The following is a 20,556-nucleotide window of genomic DNA, read 5'->3' on the forward strand; positions in this document are numbered from 1 at the left end:
CACGTTTTCTCTGGGTGCTCCAGTTTCTTCCACATTCTGGAGATGGATAGTTAAGGTTAGTGAGTTGTGGGCATGCTATATTGGCCCAGCTCAGACTAATTTGATTTGAATCAAACTACACATTTCATAGTAGGCCTCGACGTATATGTGACAAATAAAGCTAATCTTTTTCTTTATTTACGGTCCTGTGCTAAAGTCTTAGGCACATACAGTGTTTACAGTTAGGGTGCCTAAGACTTTTGCACAGTACTGTAGTAATTTTATATATTGCACTGTACCGCTGCCACAAAAAAAACAAATTTCATTGCATATGTGAGTGATGATAAACCTGATTCTGATATGGGTCTGTATTGTGGAAGGGAACAAGGAGAGGGGAATCATGGTTGGGAAAAGGGGAAGGGAGAGGGGAGGGAGCAGGAAGCACCAGAGAGACATTCTGTAATGACCAATAAGCTAATTGCTTGGAATCAAATGACCTTGTCTGGTGTTTCAGGGCTGGATGTGTCTACACCTGCACCCCACCGTCCCCACCCCGCTGCCGACACCCCTTCTCTGCCACCTGTCCCTCACCCCCCACCCCTGCAGCATTCCACCCTCACCATCCCCAACGTTCTTGTTCCCATCAGAATTACAAATTCGCTCTCCGCTCCACATTGACAAATGCATATATGAGTGTGCCCAAGATTTTGCATGGTACGGTGAAGGGAGCTTTGTTTTTACAGAGGGAGTGGCAGTACAGAGGCTGTCAGGGTAAGAGGTGGAAACAGATACAATACCAGTGTTTAAGAGGCAACGTGGCACATGAATATGCAGTGAGTGTGGGATATGGAGTGAAGAGATTCAGTTTAATTCAACATCATGTTTAGCACAGACATTGTGGGCCGAATGGCCTGCTCCTCTGCTGTACTGTTCTACATTCAGGATCTCGATATCAATTTCCCTCCTGTGACAAACCTTACATGTTTTCCTGGTGAAATGCAGGAATCATGGGAATATCAAATAACGACAAACTTCACAGTGGCCTAAAGACACCAGCAACGTGCATTTGCTCTGCGGCCCCTTTGTTAACGCAAATATCTAATCAGCCAATCATGTGGCAGCAACTCAATGCACAAAAGCATGCAGATGTGGTCAAGAGGTTCAGTTGTCATTCAGGCCAATTATCAGAATGGGGATGAAGTGTGATCTAAGTGACTTTGACCGTGGAATAATTGTTGGCGCCAGATGGGGTGGCTTGAGCATCTCAGAACTGCTGATCTCCTCAGATTTTCACACACAACAGTCTCTAGAGTTTCCAGAGAATAGTGCAAAAAAACCCATAAAAACTTTCAGTGAGTGGCAGTTCTGTGGGTGAAACCACCTTGTTAATGCAAGATGTCAGAGGAAAATGGCCAGAATGGTTCAAGTCGACAGGAAGGTGACAGTAACTCAAGTGACCACGCATTACAACAGTGGTGTGCAGAAGAGCATCTCTGAATGTACAACACATCGAACCTTGAAGTGGTTGGACTACAGCAGCAGAAGATCATGAGCACAAACTCAGTGGCCACTTTATTAGGTACAGGAGGTATCTAGTAAAATGGCCACTGAGTGTATGCAGAGGAACTCCTTCCAGCTGAAACTGTTGAATTTAAATCTTAAACAAGCACAGTGGACACCATTTATCTGCTGGAAGTAATGACTTTATTTTATTGTTTCAACTGCAAGAATTATCTCTGAGCATGACAGTTGAAGAAGTGGCATCATCTTGCTGTTGTTATTGAGCGGAGGTAAGCGCTTTCTGGAACAGAAAAAAACATGTTTCAGCTCTCTTATCCAAGAGGAATCTTTTAACATCAGATCAGGGTCATCAAAATCAATTTTTTTAAGTATTTATTTTTTTTAATTTACTTTTCCTTTAACAGCAACACATCCATCACTCAATGGGTCTGAGTTAAACTTCCTCAAAAAGATCCAATCACATTCTTTAAAAAATCACGTCAACATCTTCATCTGAAATAATACTCAGTAACCACATGCAGAGGTTACTGGCTACCCACTCTATGTGTCCAATTTTATCTTATTATGAGATTCTAATCTTATTTTATCACATTATCTAATCAAAATACAACAGTGTAGAAGGATGGCATGAGAGTGTTGGACTCTTCATCTCATGTTCTTGATATTATTGCTTATTTATTCATTAGTACATACTTTATGTTTTAATTACAAATGTTGCGAATATTCGACATGACATCTAAAACTTTGACAAACACCTCTAGATGTGTGGTGGGGAATATATTGACTGGTTGCATCACAGCCTGGCACGAAAATGCCAGTACCCTTGAACGGTGGTTTTATGGCTATCTGGAGAAGATGAATCTCAGAGTTGTATATTGTATACATACTTTGATAATAAATGAACCCTTAAACCTCTGAATGGAAAAGCCTATGACAAGTGGTGGATGTGGCCCAGTCCATTATGTTTAAAGCCCTCACCACCATTGAGCATATCTACATTAAAAGGTGTCGTAGGAAAACAGCATCCATCATCAAGGGCCCCATTTTCCAGCTCATGCTCTCTTCTCACTGCTGCCACTCGGAAGAAGGTCTTGAGCCTCAAGACTCACACCACTAGGTTCAGGAACAGTTATTACTCCTCAACCAGAGGGGATAACTTCACTTGTCCCCTCACTAAACTGTTGAGGAGGGTTTAAACTAACTTGGCAGGGGATGGGAATCTGGGTAATAGGGCTGAGATGGGGCAGTGTTATACAAGTAGACAGCATTGACCGGATCAGGCTCCTGAACCAGTAGGGATAATTTCATTCAACTTCATTTATCCCATCTCTGAACTGTTCCCACATCCTATGGACTCACTTTCAAGGACTCTTCAGCTCATCGTTCTCAATATTTATTGCTTATTTTATTTATTATTATCATTTTTTTTCTTTTGTATTTGCACAGTTTGTGTCTTTTGCACATTCGTTGTTTGTCTGTCCTGTTGGGTACAGTCTTTCATTGATTCTATTGTATTTCTTGGATTTATTGAGTATGCCCCCAAGAAAATGAATATATGATGACATATATTTACTTTGATTACAAGTTTATTTTGAACATTGGACTTTGAAAGACCAGCAAACCATATGCTTTCAACATCCTGGGGGTTACCATTGACAGTAAACTGAATTGGTGTAGCCATATAAACACCGTGGCTACCAGAGCAGGTCAAAGGCTAGAAATCCTGCAAGATGTAACTCACCTCCTGACTCCCCAGAGCTTGTCTGCCATCTACAAGGCTCAGGTCAGGAGTGTAATGGAATACTTGACACTCGCCTGGATGAGTGCAGCTCCAACACTCAAGAAGCTTGACACCATCCTGTACAAGACAGCCACTTGATTGGTACCCCCTCCACAAGCATCCAATCCCTCCACCTTTGAACAGTTGCAGCAGTGTGTACTATCTACAAGATGCACTGCAACAACACACCAAAGTTCCTAAGGCAGCACCTTCTAGACCCATGATCACCACCATCTAGAAGGACGGGAACAGCAGATACTTGGAAACACCATCACTTGGAAATCCCCCTGCAAGTCACTCACCATCCTGACTCGGAAACATATCGCTGGTCCTTTATTGTCGCTGGGTCAAAATCATGGAGTTCCCCCTAACAGCACTGTGAGTGTACCTACACCTCAGGGACTGCAGTGGTTCAAGAAGGCAGCTCATCACCACCTTCTCAAGGGCAAATAGAGATGGGCAATAAGTGCTGGCTTAGCTGGTGACACCCAATCCCGTAAATGAATAAATTTTTTAAAAAACATCCTATTAACTTGAGCAGCAACTTTGAGGGATCTGTGGACGTAGACCTCACTATCCCTCTGTGCTCCAACTCTATGAGTTGGTACCTGGTAGAGAGAGCATTACGCTGGTAAGCATGCTCACACTACACCTTCTAAACCATCCCATCAACTTGTCCGGCAACTTTGAGGGATCTATGGGCATTAACCCCAAGATCCCTCTGTTCCTCCACATGATGAGGATGAACAAATTCTACTGGGCAAATTCCATGCTACGCAAACCTATGACTTGACGCCCAGTAGACAGCTTTAGGTTGGTGGGCATGCTCACCTTCTCTTTAAGCCCAGTTGCAGCAGTCACAGGAAGGATCAAAGACCAGCCCAGCTGCGCAGTGTTTCACATAGGTCCTTCCATTGACGCACTGGTAAAACGTGTTCTTGCTCTTGGGATCAGCGTAGATACCGTTAGACTTGCCGGCGCAGAAGCCACTGCCGCCGCTGCTCCCACTGCTCCCACCGCTGCCGCCACCGCTTGGGGCCCGAGTAGGAGGAACCACCGGTGCCAGCGTTGTCTTGGATGGAACGCAAGCTGGAGAGAAACAAACTCTTGTTAGCTCAATGCCCCATTCAAAATGGACGCAAACTTCAGACCAGGCCCAGGCAAACCAAAGCAAGCCGCAGCATCGCAAGGTCTTCACAATCAGAAGTGGTAAGAGAGAAGTGACGTGCTGAGCTGTGTCCACAAGCCTCTGCAGTTTCTTGCGGTCATAGGCAGAGCAGTTGCCATACCAAAACAGCCTTCATTTTATGGAGTCTGTCTATACTTCTTGCTGTCTCAGGAAATCAGCCAGCAAAATAAAATCTCCACCCAGTCTGGATATTCTCTCTTCCCCCTGTCCCATCAGGAAAAAGATACAAAAACCTGAATCCACATACCATCAGGCCTAAGGAGAGCTTCTACACCGGTAAAATAAGAATATTGAGTGATCTTACAATCTACCTCATTATGATCTTGCATTTTATTGCTAACTTCCTCCACACCTTCTCTTACTAACCCGTACGTCTTTGAATAGTGGCCCATAGAGTCACGGGAGAACGTCAAAACTCCTTAACGGGCACTGGCAGGAATCGAACCCCAATCTCCCAATCGCTGTAAAGCATTATGCTAACCACTACGCTCTCGTGCTGCCCCTACACAATCGTGACACCTCATATTGACATGCTACTGATATCTCCAGGTACCTTAGGGTGCTTGGAGTTCCACTTGCATGAAAATTCAGAAGTATTTTTGCAGTCAAATCCCTGCTAGTCAAGACTGAAATAACTTCAGGAGCTCTAAGAAAGGCAGGAACTGACGGTAAGGTTGCCTTTTGTGTGAGCAGACATCTGCCTGAAGTTTGACGGATTCTGACAATTACCTCCAGAAATCCCAAGGCCACTGCGCAGAGTGTTAATGAGAGGGTAGGGTCCCTGGTGACAGAAGGCACCAGTGAAGTCGTCCAGGGCAAGATCCCACACCATGGCTCCTCCAAAGTTGTTCTTCTTCAGCCACTCAATCTGGAAGGCAATGTTCACAGGTTCATACCGACAATCGTGGGTCAAAATTAAGGACATTCAGGGTAGGCTAGCTGAACAGAAAAAATTTCTCCTGAAGTCGTGGAAATTCCCAGCTCCTCTTCACGAGCAGTGCCTCGTGAAGGTTTATGTAATGCACCAGGGGGTAGGGATACATTGTAAGCAGATAAGCAGAAATCCCCAGTTTCCTTGGTGTGCTATTTCAGGTTAGACTCTGCCTTTCTCTGTGGGTCACAAGGAAATATTTAAGCCCACAGGAATGTCAGAACATAAATTAAAAAGTACTGTACTGTAATAAAAACACTTAGACCATAAGACATAGGAGACGAATTAGACATCAGCCCATCAAATCTGCACCACCATTCTATCACAGCTGATTTGTCCCTCTCAACCCCATTCACTTGCCCTCTCATAAGCTTTGACGCTCTTACTAATCAGGAACCTATAAACCTCCTCTTTAAATATACCCAATGAATTGGCCACCACAGCAATCTATGGCAGAGAATTCCACAGATTCACCATCTTCTGACCAAAGAAATTTCTCCTCATCTCTGTTCTAAAGGGATGTCCTTGTTTTCTGAGGCTGTGCCCTCTAAGCCTAGGTTTGAGATATCATCCACCTCAGCAGGCACTTAGACAGCTTTTTCTGGTAGTTAACTATGTGCCTTGCACAATTATCCCTGTCTTTAGCAATTAACAAGGTTCAGGATCTAAAGTCCAGGTTCCCAACCTGGAGTCCACAGACCCCTCTCTTAATGGTACTGGTCCATGGCATAAAAAAGTTTGGGAATCCCTGATCTAAGGCCTGCGTGACTTTATAATTTTACAAAATTACAAAACTATTATATTTCAATCTGGTGAGCACAGAACGATCTGTAAATCTGGTGTGCAGCATTGAAGTGGACAAGGTTTTATTTAGGGGTGTAGCAGAGTAACCCAATGAGCCTGCCCACCCAGTTACGCCCATGTGACCAATTAACCTACTGACACATACACCTTTGGAATGTGGGAGGAAACCTGGTCACGGGGAGAACATACAAGCTCCTTACAGTCAACGGCAGAAATTGAACCCCAATCACTGGCATTACACCACCATGACAGGTATAGCAGCGTGATTCTGAAGCTTTTTGCTAGATCACTGCCGGTTCAGTACAATACACATTACAGCAATCATTCAAATGGGAAGGATTGAACACCAAAGGTCAAAGATACCTTGTCTCCAAAGCTCTTCTGGTTGTCATACCCGATCCAGATTCCATTTTTGAAGGTGTACGGAGTCATCTGTGGGGCGTCCCACACCTTGGTGGCGCCATTCAAGAACGTACAGATCTGTCGGAAGAGTGAGGTGTTAGATTAGAACCCACTGTGGTCAAAACTCAGCAGCTGTTTGCTCTGTCCTCTATGTCCGTTCTTAACCATTAGACCATAAGACATAGGAGCAGAATTAAGCCATTTGGCCCATCGAGTCTGCTCCATCACTCTATCATGGCTGATTTATTATCCCTCTCAACCTTATTCTCCTGCCTTCCCCCTGTAACCTTTGATATCCTTACTAATTAAGAACCTATCAACTGCCTGGGGTGGTGGGGTGGACATACGTCTCTACCAAAGGAGGTGTAAGGTGCTCCTTCCCTCCGCTAGCCTGCAGGTCACCCTTGGGCAAGGTGTAGCACCTGCTTAGCCCCCCAAATCAGGGTCACATAAAACCATGGGAGCAGGTGGTGGATGGTCGTATGAGCAGCTGGTGCATATCACAAGTCCTGGTTACTGACTACTGACACCAGGCAGACAGTCTGAGGAGTATCAATAATGGCTGGGGTCACCCATCTTGTAAAGACACTGCCCAGAAGAAGACAATGGCAAACCTCTTCTGTAGAAAAATTTGCCAAGAACAATCATAGTCTTGGAAAGACCATGATTGTCCACATCAAATGACTATGATCAACCTCTGCTTTAAATACACATGGTCTCTCTAATTCTGGTCTGAAATGAGAGCTGTTGTTCAACTGCTAGACTCTATCTTACGTTGCAACACACACAAAATGCTGGAGGAACTCAGCAAGCCAGGCAGTGCAGATTTTCTCTTATTGGTTCAATGAAACATTTCAGGCACCTTCCACTCTCGGAGTAAAAAAATTGCCCCTCGTGTCACCTTTAATCTTCCCCACCTCCCACCCCCACCCTTAAAAGCATGTCCTCTGGTTCTTTCCACTTCCACCTTGGGGTAAAGCTCTGGTCATCTACGCTATCTATGTCTTTCATAATTTAAAAAAATACTCCCTTCAGTCTCCAACACTCCAGAGCCTGGGTTCCCAACCTGGAGTCCACAGTCCACTTTGTTCATTGTAGGAGTGCACGGCATAAAAGAAGTTGAGAATCCCTGCTCTAGAGAGAACTATTTGATTTTGCTTCTACCTGAACCAGGCAAACATCCTGGTAAACCATTTATACACCTTGTTCACTATCTCCACATCCTTTCTGTCATGAGGAGGCTAGAACTGCACACAAGACGCAAGATGTAGTCTGAACAAAGTTTTGTTTAGCTGCAACATGGATTGTGGATAGGTACACGGGATGTTACCTACAAACATACAGGTACTCCCGCTGCACAGCTTGGGGAGAGCTTTCTTTTGGTCTGCTGCAGTGTAAAGTTATTCAGAAATTACATACGGAGGATAATATTGAACTAAAGCAGCAGCATCGGTGTTCATACCTCATAGTAAGCCAAAAACCCGGCCTGCCTGGTGTATTTGCCAGCTGGCCCGGGCCCTCCTGCTGGGGCTAAGACCCCGGTGTTGGATGTGGTCAGCCGGAAGGAGTGTCCGTATGTGGGGAAGCCAACGTTCAGCTTCTCTGCTGGGGCTCCTTTGTTCTTCCAATAGTTCATTGCATAGTCCTGCAGAGAAAGAGATGGGCAGTCAGGGTCGGGTGGGAAAGATTTGGCAAAAGCTAGATGCCAGTCTAGAGAAGGGAATGAAAAGGTTTGGCACGGTTCCCTTTTCTCCAGTACCTACCACATTGAAGTACAGGTTGGTCTGATCCTGGTTATTGGGGAGGGCATAGAGGGGGCTATTCTCCCCAGTCACCCGACTCCAGGGTCCGTAAAAGTCGTAGGTCATCACATTGATGAAGTCCAGAACCCTGCAAGAGAGGAGACCCGAGTCACTCTGTCTCTCCGCTTACCAAATTACCAGTAATATCTCAGTCACCACGCAACGTGCTCTGACCCCTGAATCTGCAGACGGAAGGAAAACCAGTAAAATTACCCTTAACGTGGTTGTGTAATGCTTTACCGTTCTGAGCGTAAGATCCAGGTTAGATTCCTGCTGCTGTCTTTAAGGGTGTTTGAACATTCTCCCCACTTCCTCCTGGTGCTCCGGTTTCTCCCACACTCCAAAGACGTACGGGTTAGGGTTTGTAAATTGTGGGCAGGCTATATTAGTGCCAGAAGCATGGTGACATTTGTGGGCTGTCCAGCACAATTCTAGCTGATACGATTTAACACAAAACGATGCATTTCACTGTATGTTTTGATGTATATATGACAAATAAATTTATTTATGTATTGATTTAGCAGAGAGTAGGCCCTTCCTGCCCTTCAAGCCATGTTGCCCAAGCAACCCTACAACCCCAGTTAACCCTAACCTAAAAGCTCAGCTGTAATGTTTAACCAGTCAAACTCCCGAGAAACACACAGGTGAAGGTTGAGTTTTCAGTTCAGAAGAACACTCACTGTCCAATCTGAGAAACTTCATAGCCAGTATCGATGTTACTCTTCCCTCCAGCCACAGCCGCTGACAGCAACAGTCTTGGTTTCCCGCTGCTCTTGCCCTCAGCCTCAAAGGCTGCCATCAGTTCCTGTGGGTTGGAGAGGTCAGAGTTGCACTATTAGTGTTGGTTCATTATTGCCATAGGTACCAAGACAGGTACAAATCGTTTGTCTGTGTGCAATCGAGACTCATCGTTCCATGCATAAGTACTTAAGGAAGTTAAAAGAAAACAGAACGCAGAATACAGTACACTCAAAGTACTGGAGGATGCAGTCAGGCAACATCTAAGAAGAGGAATGAAGGTTTGACTTTTCGGGCTGAGACCCTTCACCAGAATTCTTTATTCCCGACCTGCTCAGGGTTTCCGGCACCTGCAGAACCTCTCATTGCCGCCATCAGGAAGCCGGTACAGGCACACACTCAACATTCACTCAAAACTTTAGGAACAGCTTTTTCCTCCTGCCATCAGATTTCTGAATGGACATTGAACACATGAACACTACCTCACTACTTTTTTTATTTGTATTTTTGCACACGGTATTTAACATATATTATAAATTTATAATATTATAATTTAGTTTATATAACCAAGTATATATACATACTTTCCATAATTCACAACTGTTTTTCTTTATTATTATGTACTGTATTGTACTGCTACTGCGAAGACAACAAATTTCATGATGTATGCCTGTGATATTAAACCTGATTCTGATTCTGAATCTCTTGTATTTATGCAGAATATACTGTTACATTCACGGAGAAAGTGCAGTACAGATAGACAAATAAAATCCAAAGCCCATGATGAGATCAATTGAGAGATCAAGAGTTCAAAGGTATATCTTTAGTATACAATAGGACTCCACTTTTCCCTTTTATTAGGGAGAGAGAGAGCGCCTGGGGCATGTCAAATAGTCAGGCGAATGATTAGTTTTTGTTGTAAGGTCTTTACTGGGGGCCTTGCTTGGTGGGTGGGGGTGCTGATGCTTTTTAGCGGAAGTGGGTGGGTGTGGGGGGGGGTCGATGCTTTGCTGCTGCTTGTGCATGGGAGGGGTTCAGTAGGGAATGTTTCAATTGTCATTCATTCCTCTGTTTTCGTGGATGTCTGCGAAGAAAAAGAATTTCAGGATGTATATTGTATACATTTCTCTGACATTAAATGGAACTATTGAATTATTGAACTGTTGAATCTGATTGAAGTTATTGAGTACAGGAGATGGGATGTTATATTGTAGTTGTACAAGACATAGGTGAGGCCTGATTTGGAGTATTGTGTGCAGTTTTGGTCACCTACCTACAGCAAAGATGTAAATAAGGTTGAAAGAGTACAGAGAAAATTTACAAGGATGTTGCCGGGATGACAAGAGTTATAAGGAAAGATTAAATAGGTTAGAACGTTATTCCTTGGAACATAGAAGATTGAGGGGAGATTTGATAGAGGTATAGGTAGGGTAAGTGCAAACAGACATTTTCCACTGAGGTTGGGTGGGATAACAACTAGGCATCATGGGTTAAGAGTGAAAGGTGAAAAGTTTAAGGGGAACATGAGGGAGATCTTCACTCAGAGGGTCATGAGAGTGTGGAATCAGCTGCCAAGCACAAGTAGTGCATGCAATCTGAATTTCAACATTAATAGAAGTTTGAATTGGTACATAGGTAGTAGACATATAGTGGGCTAACATCCAGGTGCAGGTCGATGGGACTAGGCAGCTTAAATAGTTTAGCATGGACTGGATGGACCGAAGGGCATGTTTCTGTACTGTACTTTTCTATGACTCTATGGATAGAAACTGTCCTTGAGCCTGGTGGTACGTTTCGCCTGATGGGCGGGAGGGGCAAGAGAGGGGTCCTTGATGATGTTGACTGGGAAGTGTAGACATAACCAATGTAGCTGAGGCTGTGTGAGTTTCCGAGTGCTCCAGTTTCTTCCCACATCCCAAAGATATACAGGTGAGTAGGTTAGTAGGCCATTGTAAACCACCTCTAGTGTGCAGGTGAGAGATGGAAATCATGCTGTTTTGATAAGAATGGAGGGAGAATTTTTAAAAATGTGCATTAATATAGGTTGAGAGTAAATTGAAAAGGAAGTTTGGCATGGATTTGGTGGGCCAGGAACTAACTTCCATTCTGTAACTCTCCAAGATTATATTTGTTGTTCCTCTCCACGCCTTGTGTCACATCCGGCGTCAACCTTGTTGTTTCTTTATCATTTTTCTCTGTTTTTTACGAGGCCGAGTTGCTAGCTCAACACTCAACCCAGCACGAATGGAAAGTGTGAAAGGAGCAGGCCGGATTTGAACCCGGGACCACTCGCCTCAAAGTCCAGTGCAGATGCCACTGCACCACCGGCCGGCTATATAGATTACATGGCAATGCATACATTTTTTCATCTAGTCTGTGGAAATCTGTTCCTGGTGAGAATCTTGAGATTAATTTTAAATATATAAAATATATTCAACAGTTTAACTAGTGGTGAAGCACGTAGTTAATTATATTTGACTTTACCTGGACCAGAACGGTAAAGAGGTGCTTATCAACGGAAGGACTCCCTCTAGACCCAGGATATTCCCAATCCAAGTCCAAACCATCAAAGCCATAACCCCTCAGGAAGCTGATCACAGACTTTATGAAGATCTGGCGAGTTCCTGCTGAGGCCACCATGGCGCTGAATCTGCAAGGAGTTGAGACAGGCGTCAGGGCTGCTGCATTTAGTCTTTGCAACACAACTGTTTTTAACACCTTGGTACCCTTTAATATTTCAAAATAAACCAGGAAATCTTTAATATCTTCCCATCATAGAATTGATATTTGCTGCATTTTTTCAACTCGAATGATTCTACCAATCTTCATAAGTTTCAGGGAGAGAGATGAGGAGATATTTCTTCACTCAAGCTTTGAATTCTCATCCTCCAGCAACTGGAGCTGTCAGTATAAGTCAGGGGTTCCTAACCTTTTGTATGCCATGGACCCCTACCATTAACTGAGGGATCTGTGGACCCTAGGTTGGGAACTCCTGCTTTAGGGTGACCACAGTTTCCTTGTTCTCTGCAAAAAATAAATTTTGTGTTTCATTCTTGACTTGCAAACCTCTGGATCACAAGAACACCAGGATCCAACAGCTACACCCCTTCCTAAAGAAGAAGGCAGGCTTTTGTTAGACCCTAAGAAGCAGAGTTAGGCCTTTCGGCTTATTAAGTCTGCCCCACCATTCCATCACAGCTGATTTATCATGCAGCTCATCTCCATTCTCTTGCCTTCTCCCCTTTCCCATCTTTGACACCATTACTAATCAAAAACCTATCAACCTTCGCTATAAATATACCCAATGACTTGGCCTCTGCAGCTGCCTGCGACAATAAATTCCACAGATTTGTCACCCTGGTTACAGAAATTCAGTTTCATCCCTGTTCTAAACAGAAGTCCTTCTGTTCTGAGGCTGTACCCTCTGGTCCTAGATTCCCTCACTAAAGGAAACATCCTCTCCAGTCTATCTAAGCCTTTCAACATTCGATAGGTTTCAAGGAGATCCCCACCCTCTCATTCTTCTAAACTCCAGCGCATACAGGCCCAGAGCCAACAAACTCAACTCATACATCAACCTTTTCATTACCGTGTTCATTCTTGTCAACCTTCTCTGGACCTTCTCCAATGCCAGTACCTCCTTTCTTGGATTAAGGGCTTACAATACTCCAGTCTGACCAGTGCCTTCTAAAGCCTCAGCATTACACCCTTGCTTTCGTATTCCAGTCCTCTCAAAATGAATGCTAACATTGCATTTGCATACCTCACCATGGACTCAACCTGTAAGTTAACCCTTTGTGACAATTTCCCCACACAGTGGGAATAATCCAGGCTCCTAAGCTCCAGCTCAGTACTATAATAACTCTGCTGTTACAGATTTACCCATTCCCTCATTAAGTACCCAAGTTCCTGTATAATTTATTCTTTGTACCTGTATTCACCTGAGGCACCAGTTACAATGATACTTTCTGAAAATGACATTATCATTATTTCCTGGCAGACAGTCACTTACATTACTCAATTTGAAATTTGTACGCTGCTCAGTTTAATAACACTCACTGAACAGGTTACTGTACTGTAATACCCTATATATTTATTTAAGAGTACAAGGATATCTTTTCCAAAACAGGTTCATTTGATAGCCCAAGCAACTGGAAGTGAAGCAATTGTCATCGGACACCCAAATACAAAATTTCCATCTTTAACACAAACGCAGTGTTACACAGTTAGACATTTTGCTCTGCAGATGAGCTGTTGGACCAAGATAGACTTTAAATGTTTCTTCAGAACCATTAGAAGAACAATATCAGAGCTAACAATTCCTGAAATAGATAGTTTGGTCATTGAATTCATTGTTGCCAGTAGGATCCTGTTGTGAATAAATTGGCTGCTGCTTTTCCAATGCTTTAAAAACAAGTAATTAACTATAAAATGGTTGGAGGTCAGATGCTGAAAATCCAGACCAACACACACCGAAAACGCTGGAGAAACTCAGCAGGACAGGCAGCATCATTGGAAATGAATCAACAGTCAGCATTTTGGGCTGAGACCCTTGTTCAGGGCTGGAAAAGAAGGGGGAAGACACCAGAATAAGAAGGGAGTGGAGAGGAAGGATAATAGAAGGTGATGGGTGAAGCCAGGAGGGTGGGAACGGTAAAGGAGTGGAGAGGAAGGATAATAGAAGGTGATGGGTGAAGCCAGGAGGGTGGGAACGGTAAAGGAGTGGAGAGGAAGGATAATAGAAGGTGATGGGTGAAGCCAGGAGGGTGGGAATGGTAAAGGAGTGGAGAGGAAGGATAATAGAAGGTGATGGGTGAAGCCAGGAGGGTGGGAACGGTAAAGGAGTGGAGAGGAAGGAGTCTGATAGGAGAGGAGAGTGGACCACAGGAGAAAGAGAAGGAGGAGGGGACCCAGAGGGAGCTAAAAGGCAGGTGGGGAAAAGAGCGAAGAAGCCAGAGTGTGGAGAGTAGAAGAACAGAGAGGGAGAAAAAATTCATTTTTACCCGAAGGAGAAATCAATATTCATGCCATCAGGTTGGAAGCTACCCAGAGAGGATGAAAGGTATTTCTCCTCCACTCCAAAGGCTCCCTCAAATTGGTACAAGACCTTGGACTGACATATCAGAACAGGAATGGGAATTGGAATTAAAGTGTTTTATGGTGGACAGAACAGAGGTGCTCGCTGAAGCGGTACAACAGGTCTCATCAGTGTAGAGGAGGTCACATCGGGAGCATCGGACCCAATAGAAGACCCCCAGCAGATTCACCAGGTGTCTCCTCCTGGATGGACTGTTGGGGCCCTGAATGGAGGTGAGGGAGGTGGTGAATGGGCAGCTTTAGAAGTTTTCCCACTTGCAGGGCTAAGTGCCAAGAGGGAGGTTAGTGGGGAAGGGCGAACGTACAGGAGAATCATGGATCCCTGCGGAAACTGGAGGGGATGGAGATAAAGATAGGCATTAGGATCCCTTTGGTAGTAGCGGAATGTGTGGAGAATGATGTGTAAGTTTCCATCTTACTTCTGAGTTCCAAAGTTCCAGCCACCGATCGACAGGAGGGTCTTGAGGTTTGCATTCCTGTGGGGGAAAAAAATGAAGAAAATGTTGTTTTAGAATAACATTCAGAACGACAGGACATTTTCCGGACTTTTCAGGAATTTCTGCTCTTTTGTCATTACATTTAAGTGAGACAATTTGCCCCAACGTGCGACAGGCAGGATTCAGAGATAGTGAGGGGCAAATTCAGTGAAACATGTCCCTTAAGTAATGGGCCAGTCTCACATTGTGGGCTGAAAGGCATGTAGTCATGATCTATGATCAATGATTCAGGAACAGCTTCTCCCTCTCTGCCATCCGAATTCTAAAAGGACATTGAACCCATGAACACCACCTCCGCACTATTTTTTGCACTACTTACTTAATATTACAGTAAGTGCGTATATGCTTTCTCTCTATTATCAGATATTGCTTTTCACTGCTGCTGCAAAGTTTACAAATTTCACGACATACACTGGTGATATTAAACCTGATTCTGATTAAATGACATTTATTGCAAGTTAACACAAGGAAATCTGCAGGTACTGCAAATTCAATCAACACAGACAAAATGCTGGTGGACCACAGCAGGCCAGGCAGCATCTATAAGGAGAAGCACTGTCGACGTTTCATCCTGACGAAGGGTCTCGGCCCGAAACGTCGACAGTGCTTCTCCTTACAGATGCTGCCTGGCCTGCTGTGTTCCACCAGCATTTTGTCTTTTATTGCAAGTTAAACATTTTCTCCAGAATATCCCCTGAACAATATGCATGGAAGAAATCTCAAACAGAACAGGTTCTGCATATGATGGAAATGTTGAAGTACACACACACATACACAAAAAGCTGGAGGAGCTCTACAGCTATGGAGGGGAGTAAACTGTCGACACTCTGGTCTCGACCCGAAACGTCGACTGCTTTAATTCCCATTCATTAATGCTGCCTAACCATGCACTGTGTGCATGGATCAAATTGTTTAGCCGGGGAAGGCTGGCGGCATAGGCACAGGCTGGCCGCACCTCCCGCGAATGGAGAGTGACATCTTATCACTGAAAACATAGGAAAACCATGGGCTGCCTTGTGTCTTTGCAAGTGTCTGGGGAGAATTGAATCATATCTGGTAATATCCTGCTTACTCTGGGTGTAGAACAGGTCTGCACACATGGCGGACCTCAACAGCTGAAACAGGTTTGCTTGATTGACCATGCCAACGAACATGAGGTGGGACACTCAGTGATTACAGGATGCTTTGTTGCTTAAAGCAAGAAACTGGGTGAATTTCTGATTGAGCTGAGCCTAATCGGACCCAGAGCTGCTCCACCCAGCTGCGCTTCCATGGACGTTTTCCAACTTAAGATGAAATTAGAGACACCAAGATCACAGATGCCGGGAACAGAAGGAACACACAAAACGCTGGAGGAACTCAGCAGGTCAGGCAGCATCTATGGAGGGGAATAACCAATCAACATTTCTGGCTGAGACTCTGGTCCTGATGGAGGGTCTCAGCCGGAAATGTCCACTGTTTATTCCACTCCATAGATGCTGCCTGACTTGTTATGTTCCCCCCAGCAGTTAGGAATATAGAACACTACAGCACAGTACAGGCCCTTCGGCCCACAATGTTGTGCTGCCATTTTAACCTATTCTAAGATCAATCTAACCCTTCCCTCCCACGTCGTCCCTCTTTTTCCTGTCATCCACGTTCCGACCTGAGTTTCCTAAATCTCCCTAAAGTATCGGCCTGTACCAGCACCCCTGGCAGGGCGTTCCACGCACCCACCACCCTGTGTGTAAGAACCTGCTTCTGACAGCCCCCATACTCTCCTCCATGTATGCCCTCCTTCCGGTATTAACCATTTTGTGTGTGTGTGTTGCTCCGGATTTCCAGCATCTGCAGAATCCCTTGTGGTTATATGCAGCAACTGTGTGGGTCCGGCAGAATCGGTAGGGAGGGGGACGGATTTACCAGGCTTCATGTCGAAATCATAAAACCGTAAGACATTGGAGCAGAATTAGGCCACTCGGCCCATCAAGTCTGCCTCGCCATTCCATCGTGGCTGGTTAATCATCCCTCTCAACAGCGCGCCTGCGTGCTTTCAGGAGCAGCTCCACTATCACTGACTTATGTTGGGAAATGCGTTGTTTTGCAACGCGAACTATAAATTACGATGAGAAATATATATTCAAATAGGCGGTGAAAACAGTGAGGTCCTGTTCAGAAATCTGATGGCAGAGGGAAGGAAGCTGTTCCTAAAATACTGAGTGTGTTAATATTGTCAACAGTTACTGTGCGGTCATTTACTTGTTCTTAAGGCTGTTGATTTCGTGGTAGAGTTTCGGGTCGTTCCATTCGTAGGTGGAGATCTGGTTGCTCTTCATCCCGGCGAAGGCGTAGATGATGTGCGTGCACAGGCAGGGGTCCACATTGCTGGGCAGGTATTTCCCCTCCCCGGGTCGGTATTGAGCCCAGTTTGTGAAGTAACAAACCAGTCTGTAGGCAGAGCCTGCGGGCGGGAAACAGGAGTGAGGGGAACGCCTCGACCCAACAGAGAGAAAGTGAAGCAAGGATTTGAGTTGCGCAGATTGTGAGACTCACCCAGTTCCAGGCACGCCAGCAAGAGCACCGCTGTAACAGTGAACATAGGACGTGTTATAGATACCATCAACCTTTGCCGAAGCCTTTGCTCTTATACAGTAATATTGTTATATTAGTGGTTGGGAAGCTATCCATCCTCCCTCCCTCTCTCTCTGAGTCATACTCTGCTCTTACACGTGCTCATGCATTCTCTGATATGGTAATTCGCCTTCTCTTTTCTTGCCACCATCAGGGAAGGGATACAGAATCTTGAAGGCCCACGCTCACCATTTAAGGAACAGCTTCTTCCCCTCCACTAACCCATTACCGAACCCACACTCCCTCGCAATTCCCCTTTTGTTTTGTGAATTTATACCTACGGAATATTCAAATGCCTAGCTAGAGTGGATGTGGAGGGATATTTCCCACAGGGTGGAGTCTAGGACCAGAGAGCACAGCCTCAACGTCAATTTAGAACAGAGATGAGGAGGAATTTCTTTAGCCAGAGGGCAGTGAATCTGTGGAATTAACTGCCAGGGATGGCTGTGGAGGTTGCGTCATTGGGTATATTTCTGGCAGAGACTGATAGGTTTTGATTAGTAAGGGTCTTATATTTTATGGTCTACTTTCAAATTTGCAAAGAACAACCAACTCAAAAAGTAGTCTTAGACACCGAGGAGTGGGTAGCTGGCATGCAGATCGGTGGAGTGGATGGGGAGGTGACAGATCGGTGGAGTGGATGGGTAGCTGGCATGCAGATCGGTGGAGTGGACGGGGAGGTGACAGATCGGTGGAGTGGACGGGTAGGTGACAGATCGGTGGAGTGGATGGGTAGGTGACAGATCGGTGGAGTGGACGGGTAGGTGACAGATCGGTGGAGTGGACGGGTAGGTTCAGGTTGCTGGAGTGGGCAGGTAAGTGGTAGATGAAACATAACAGTGAGGAACACTTCATGTTTCTCAGAGTTCTATGCCTCCATTGTTAAACTCATTAACTGATCAGGTGCATCTGTAAAACAACGTGAGGTACTCTCAAGAAGCTGGATGAAGAGTCTTCCCACTCTTCTGCACTCCTACAGAAAAACACTGAGGGATAGCGTATCCACCAAGGACGCGGTGGATAGCAACAGCTGCAAATCATATTGACAGAGTCCAGCAATGGTGAAGTTATGCTGGTTAAATAAAATAAAAAAAACTCTAGAAATAAGTTAACTTATTCTTATGCTCATATAATCTAGACCTGAATCGCGATCAAACAGTATACCTGACAGTATCAAACTGTCTTAAAAAGCAAAAGGCACTTACCTGTTGCAAGAAGAAGCTTTGCCATTCTGCCACTGTTCTGATGCTGACTTCAACAGCCTCTTTTATATAATTTTCTTATCAATGGAAGTAGTTAAATCTGTTTGTTATTCACTTTATTGCAAGAAAGAGGTCAGTCACAATGATCCTCCTGCTATTTACAAAGAGAAAATAATAGTTCTTATCTTAACTGCATAAAGACCTTGTTGTTTTCTCTTAACCAACAATCAGACCTTTTGTAGTATCGCTCAGACTGTTGACCTTCATTTTAACCTCAGACCTGTTTTACTAGAGAAATGGAAATCTCTGAGATGGAAGTTGGCCACGTGTACTTGTTGTGTGGTGGGGGTGAGTAAAATTGAAGTGGTGGAAAGCCAGTATGAGGAACCAGTAAGCAGCTCAGTACTTTAGGAAGATGAAGACTGACCACTCCTCACAGCACATTCGTGGCTCCTCCGAGGGGTGAGTTAGCAGCACCAAGTTTCTGGGAGTGCACATAACGGACGATCCCTCAATACTACCTATTTGGTCAAGAAAGCTCAGCAGTGCCTCCACTTCCTGAGGAGGTTGAGGCGAGTGAGTCTCCCCCTTCCCCCATTTTAACCAACTTTTACAGGAGGACCGTCGAGAGTGCCCTGACCAGCTGCATCACAGTCTAGTACAGGAATTACAAAACGTCTGACCACGTCCCTACAAAGGATGCTGAGAGGATCATCGGGGCCCCTCTTCTAACCATTAGGGATATTTATCAGGAGCTTTCCATAAGTAGGGCCCTTAGCATTGTCAACGATCCTTCCCATCTGTCGAACAATCTCTTTGCCCCCTACCAGCAGGCTGGAGGTGCCGTAGCATTAGGACAAGAACTGTCAGGATGGGAAATAGCTTCTTCCCCCAGGCTGTAGGAGTACTAACGCCCTACCAGCACCCAGATCTCACCAAGCATGGAGCCCCTGAGGAAGTATTACTGTTTACTTTTGAACTTTTATCATAAATGCACCCTATTATTTGTTAATTTATTTGTGGTAATATTACGGTATGTGTTGTGTGTGTGAGTTATATGCACTGTGTTGTGCACCTTGGTCTAGAGGAACGTTGTTTTGCTTGGTACACATACGAATGACAATAAATCGAAGTTGAACTTGAACTTGAATTTGGTAGTTTGGAAAAGGGAAACTGAGAATAGATTTACTTAATCGCATTAATTTAAACTGAGGTTGGTACGGAGGTTAGTGTTCCTAGCTCACAACTTCAGATACCTGTCAATAGATCAAGTAAGTAGAATTCTGGCTCTTAAATCAGTAACTTAACCAATGTACCCAGGAACAACCAGGCCAGGGAGTGAGCCATCTCTACACCCACTACAGTCCAGCTGGTGACCCAGAGTGATGAAGGAGTGGTGATTTATTTCAAGGAGTTACACAACCTGTTATTGCAGCCCCTGAACTCGTGCCTCTGATCAAATAGCAAAAGTGGAATCATGAAACCATTCAGCCCATGGAGTAAGTGCTATCCCATTGAAGGGTAAGTCACTCAGTCATCCCACTGGTCCTTTCCAGGAAGCCTGCCAATCATTTTCCTTCTGCCAACCTATTTCCCTTTTGGAGACCCCTGACAGAATCTGTAATCAGAAGAGCTGATCCTTCTTGGTTTCACCCAACAAATAAACTGTCCTGGGCAGTGTCATGCCAGTTCAAGTCTGCCCCCACCATCCACCCCTCTCCCCCCAACCCTACAGATCAATCAAACTGATGGGCAGCTGATATTGGCACAGACATTCACAGCAGACAGTGCCTCACCTGAGAAGTACTTCAAGCAGAATGTTCTGGCCAATGGCTCACCTGTAAGTTCTGGAATTCTCTGGAATCTGCCACTTTGGTATTTATTGAGATACAGCATGGAATAGGCTGTTCCGGCCCTTTGAGCCACGCCGCCCAACAATCCCTGATTTAACCCCTGCCTAATCATGGGATAATTTACAATGACCAATTAACCTACCAACCATCT

General features: G+C 44.8%; 1 protein-coding gene across 1 annotated transcript; it reads right to left on the minus strand.

Moving 5' to 3' along the window:
- Positions 1–1,660: 1,660 nt before the first annotated feature.
- Positions 1,661–18,648, minus strand: LOC140717351 (acidic mammalian chitinase-like). Its single transcript, XM_073030854.1, has 12 exons — positions 18,556–18,648; positions 17,273–17,302; positions 16,979–17,180; positions 14,663–14,719; positions 11,631–11,796; positions 9,089–9,213; positions 8,370–8,496; positions 8,069–8,251; positions 6,568–6,684; positions 5,199–5,337; positions 4,112–4,369; positions 1,661–1,780 (listed from the first exon to the last, which is right to left on the minus strand). The coding sequence occupies exons 1-11, from the start codon at positions 18,578–18,580 to the stop codon at positions 4,119–4,121; spliced, it is 1,422 nt and encodes a 473-aa protein (XP_072886955.1). The 5' UTR covers positions 18,581–18,648; the 3' UTR covers positions 1,661–1,780; positions 4,112–4,118.
- Positions 18,649–20,556: the final 1,908 nt, after the last annotated feature.

This window comes from Hemitrygon akajei, chromosome 27 (genome assembly GCF_048418815.1).
Source record: "Hemitrygon akajei chromosome 27, sHemAka1.3, whole genome shotgun sequence".
NCBI classification, from domain to species: domain Eukaryota; kingdom Metazoa; phylum Chordata; class Chondrichthyes; order Myliobatiformes; family Dasyatidae; genus Hemitrygon; species Hemitrygon akajei.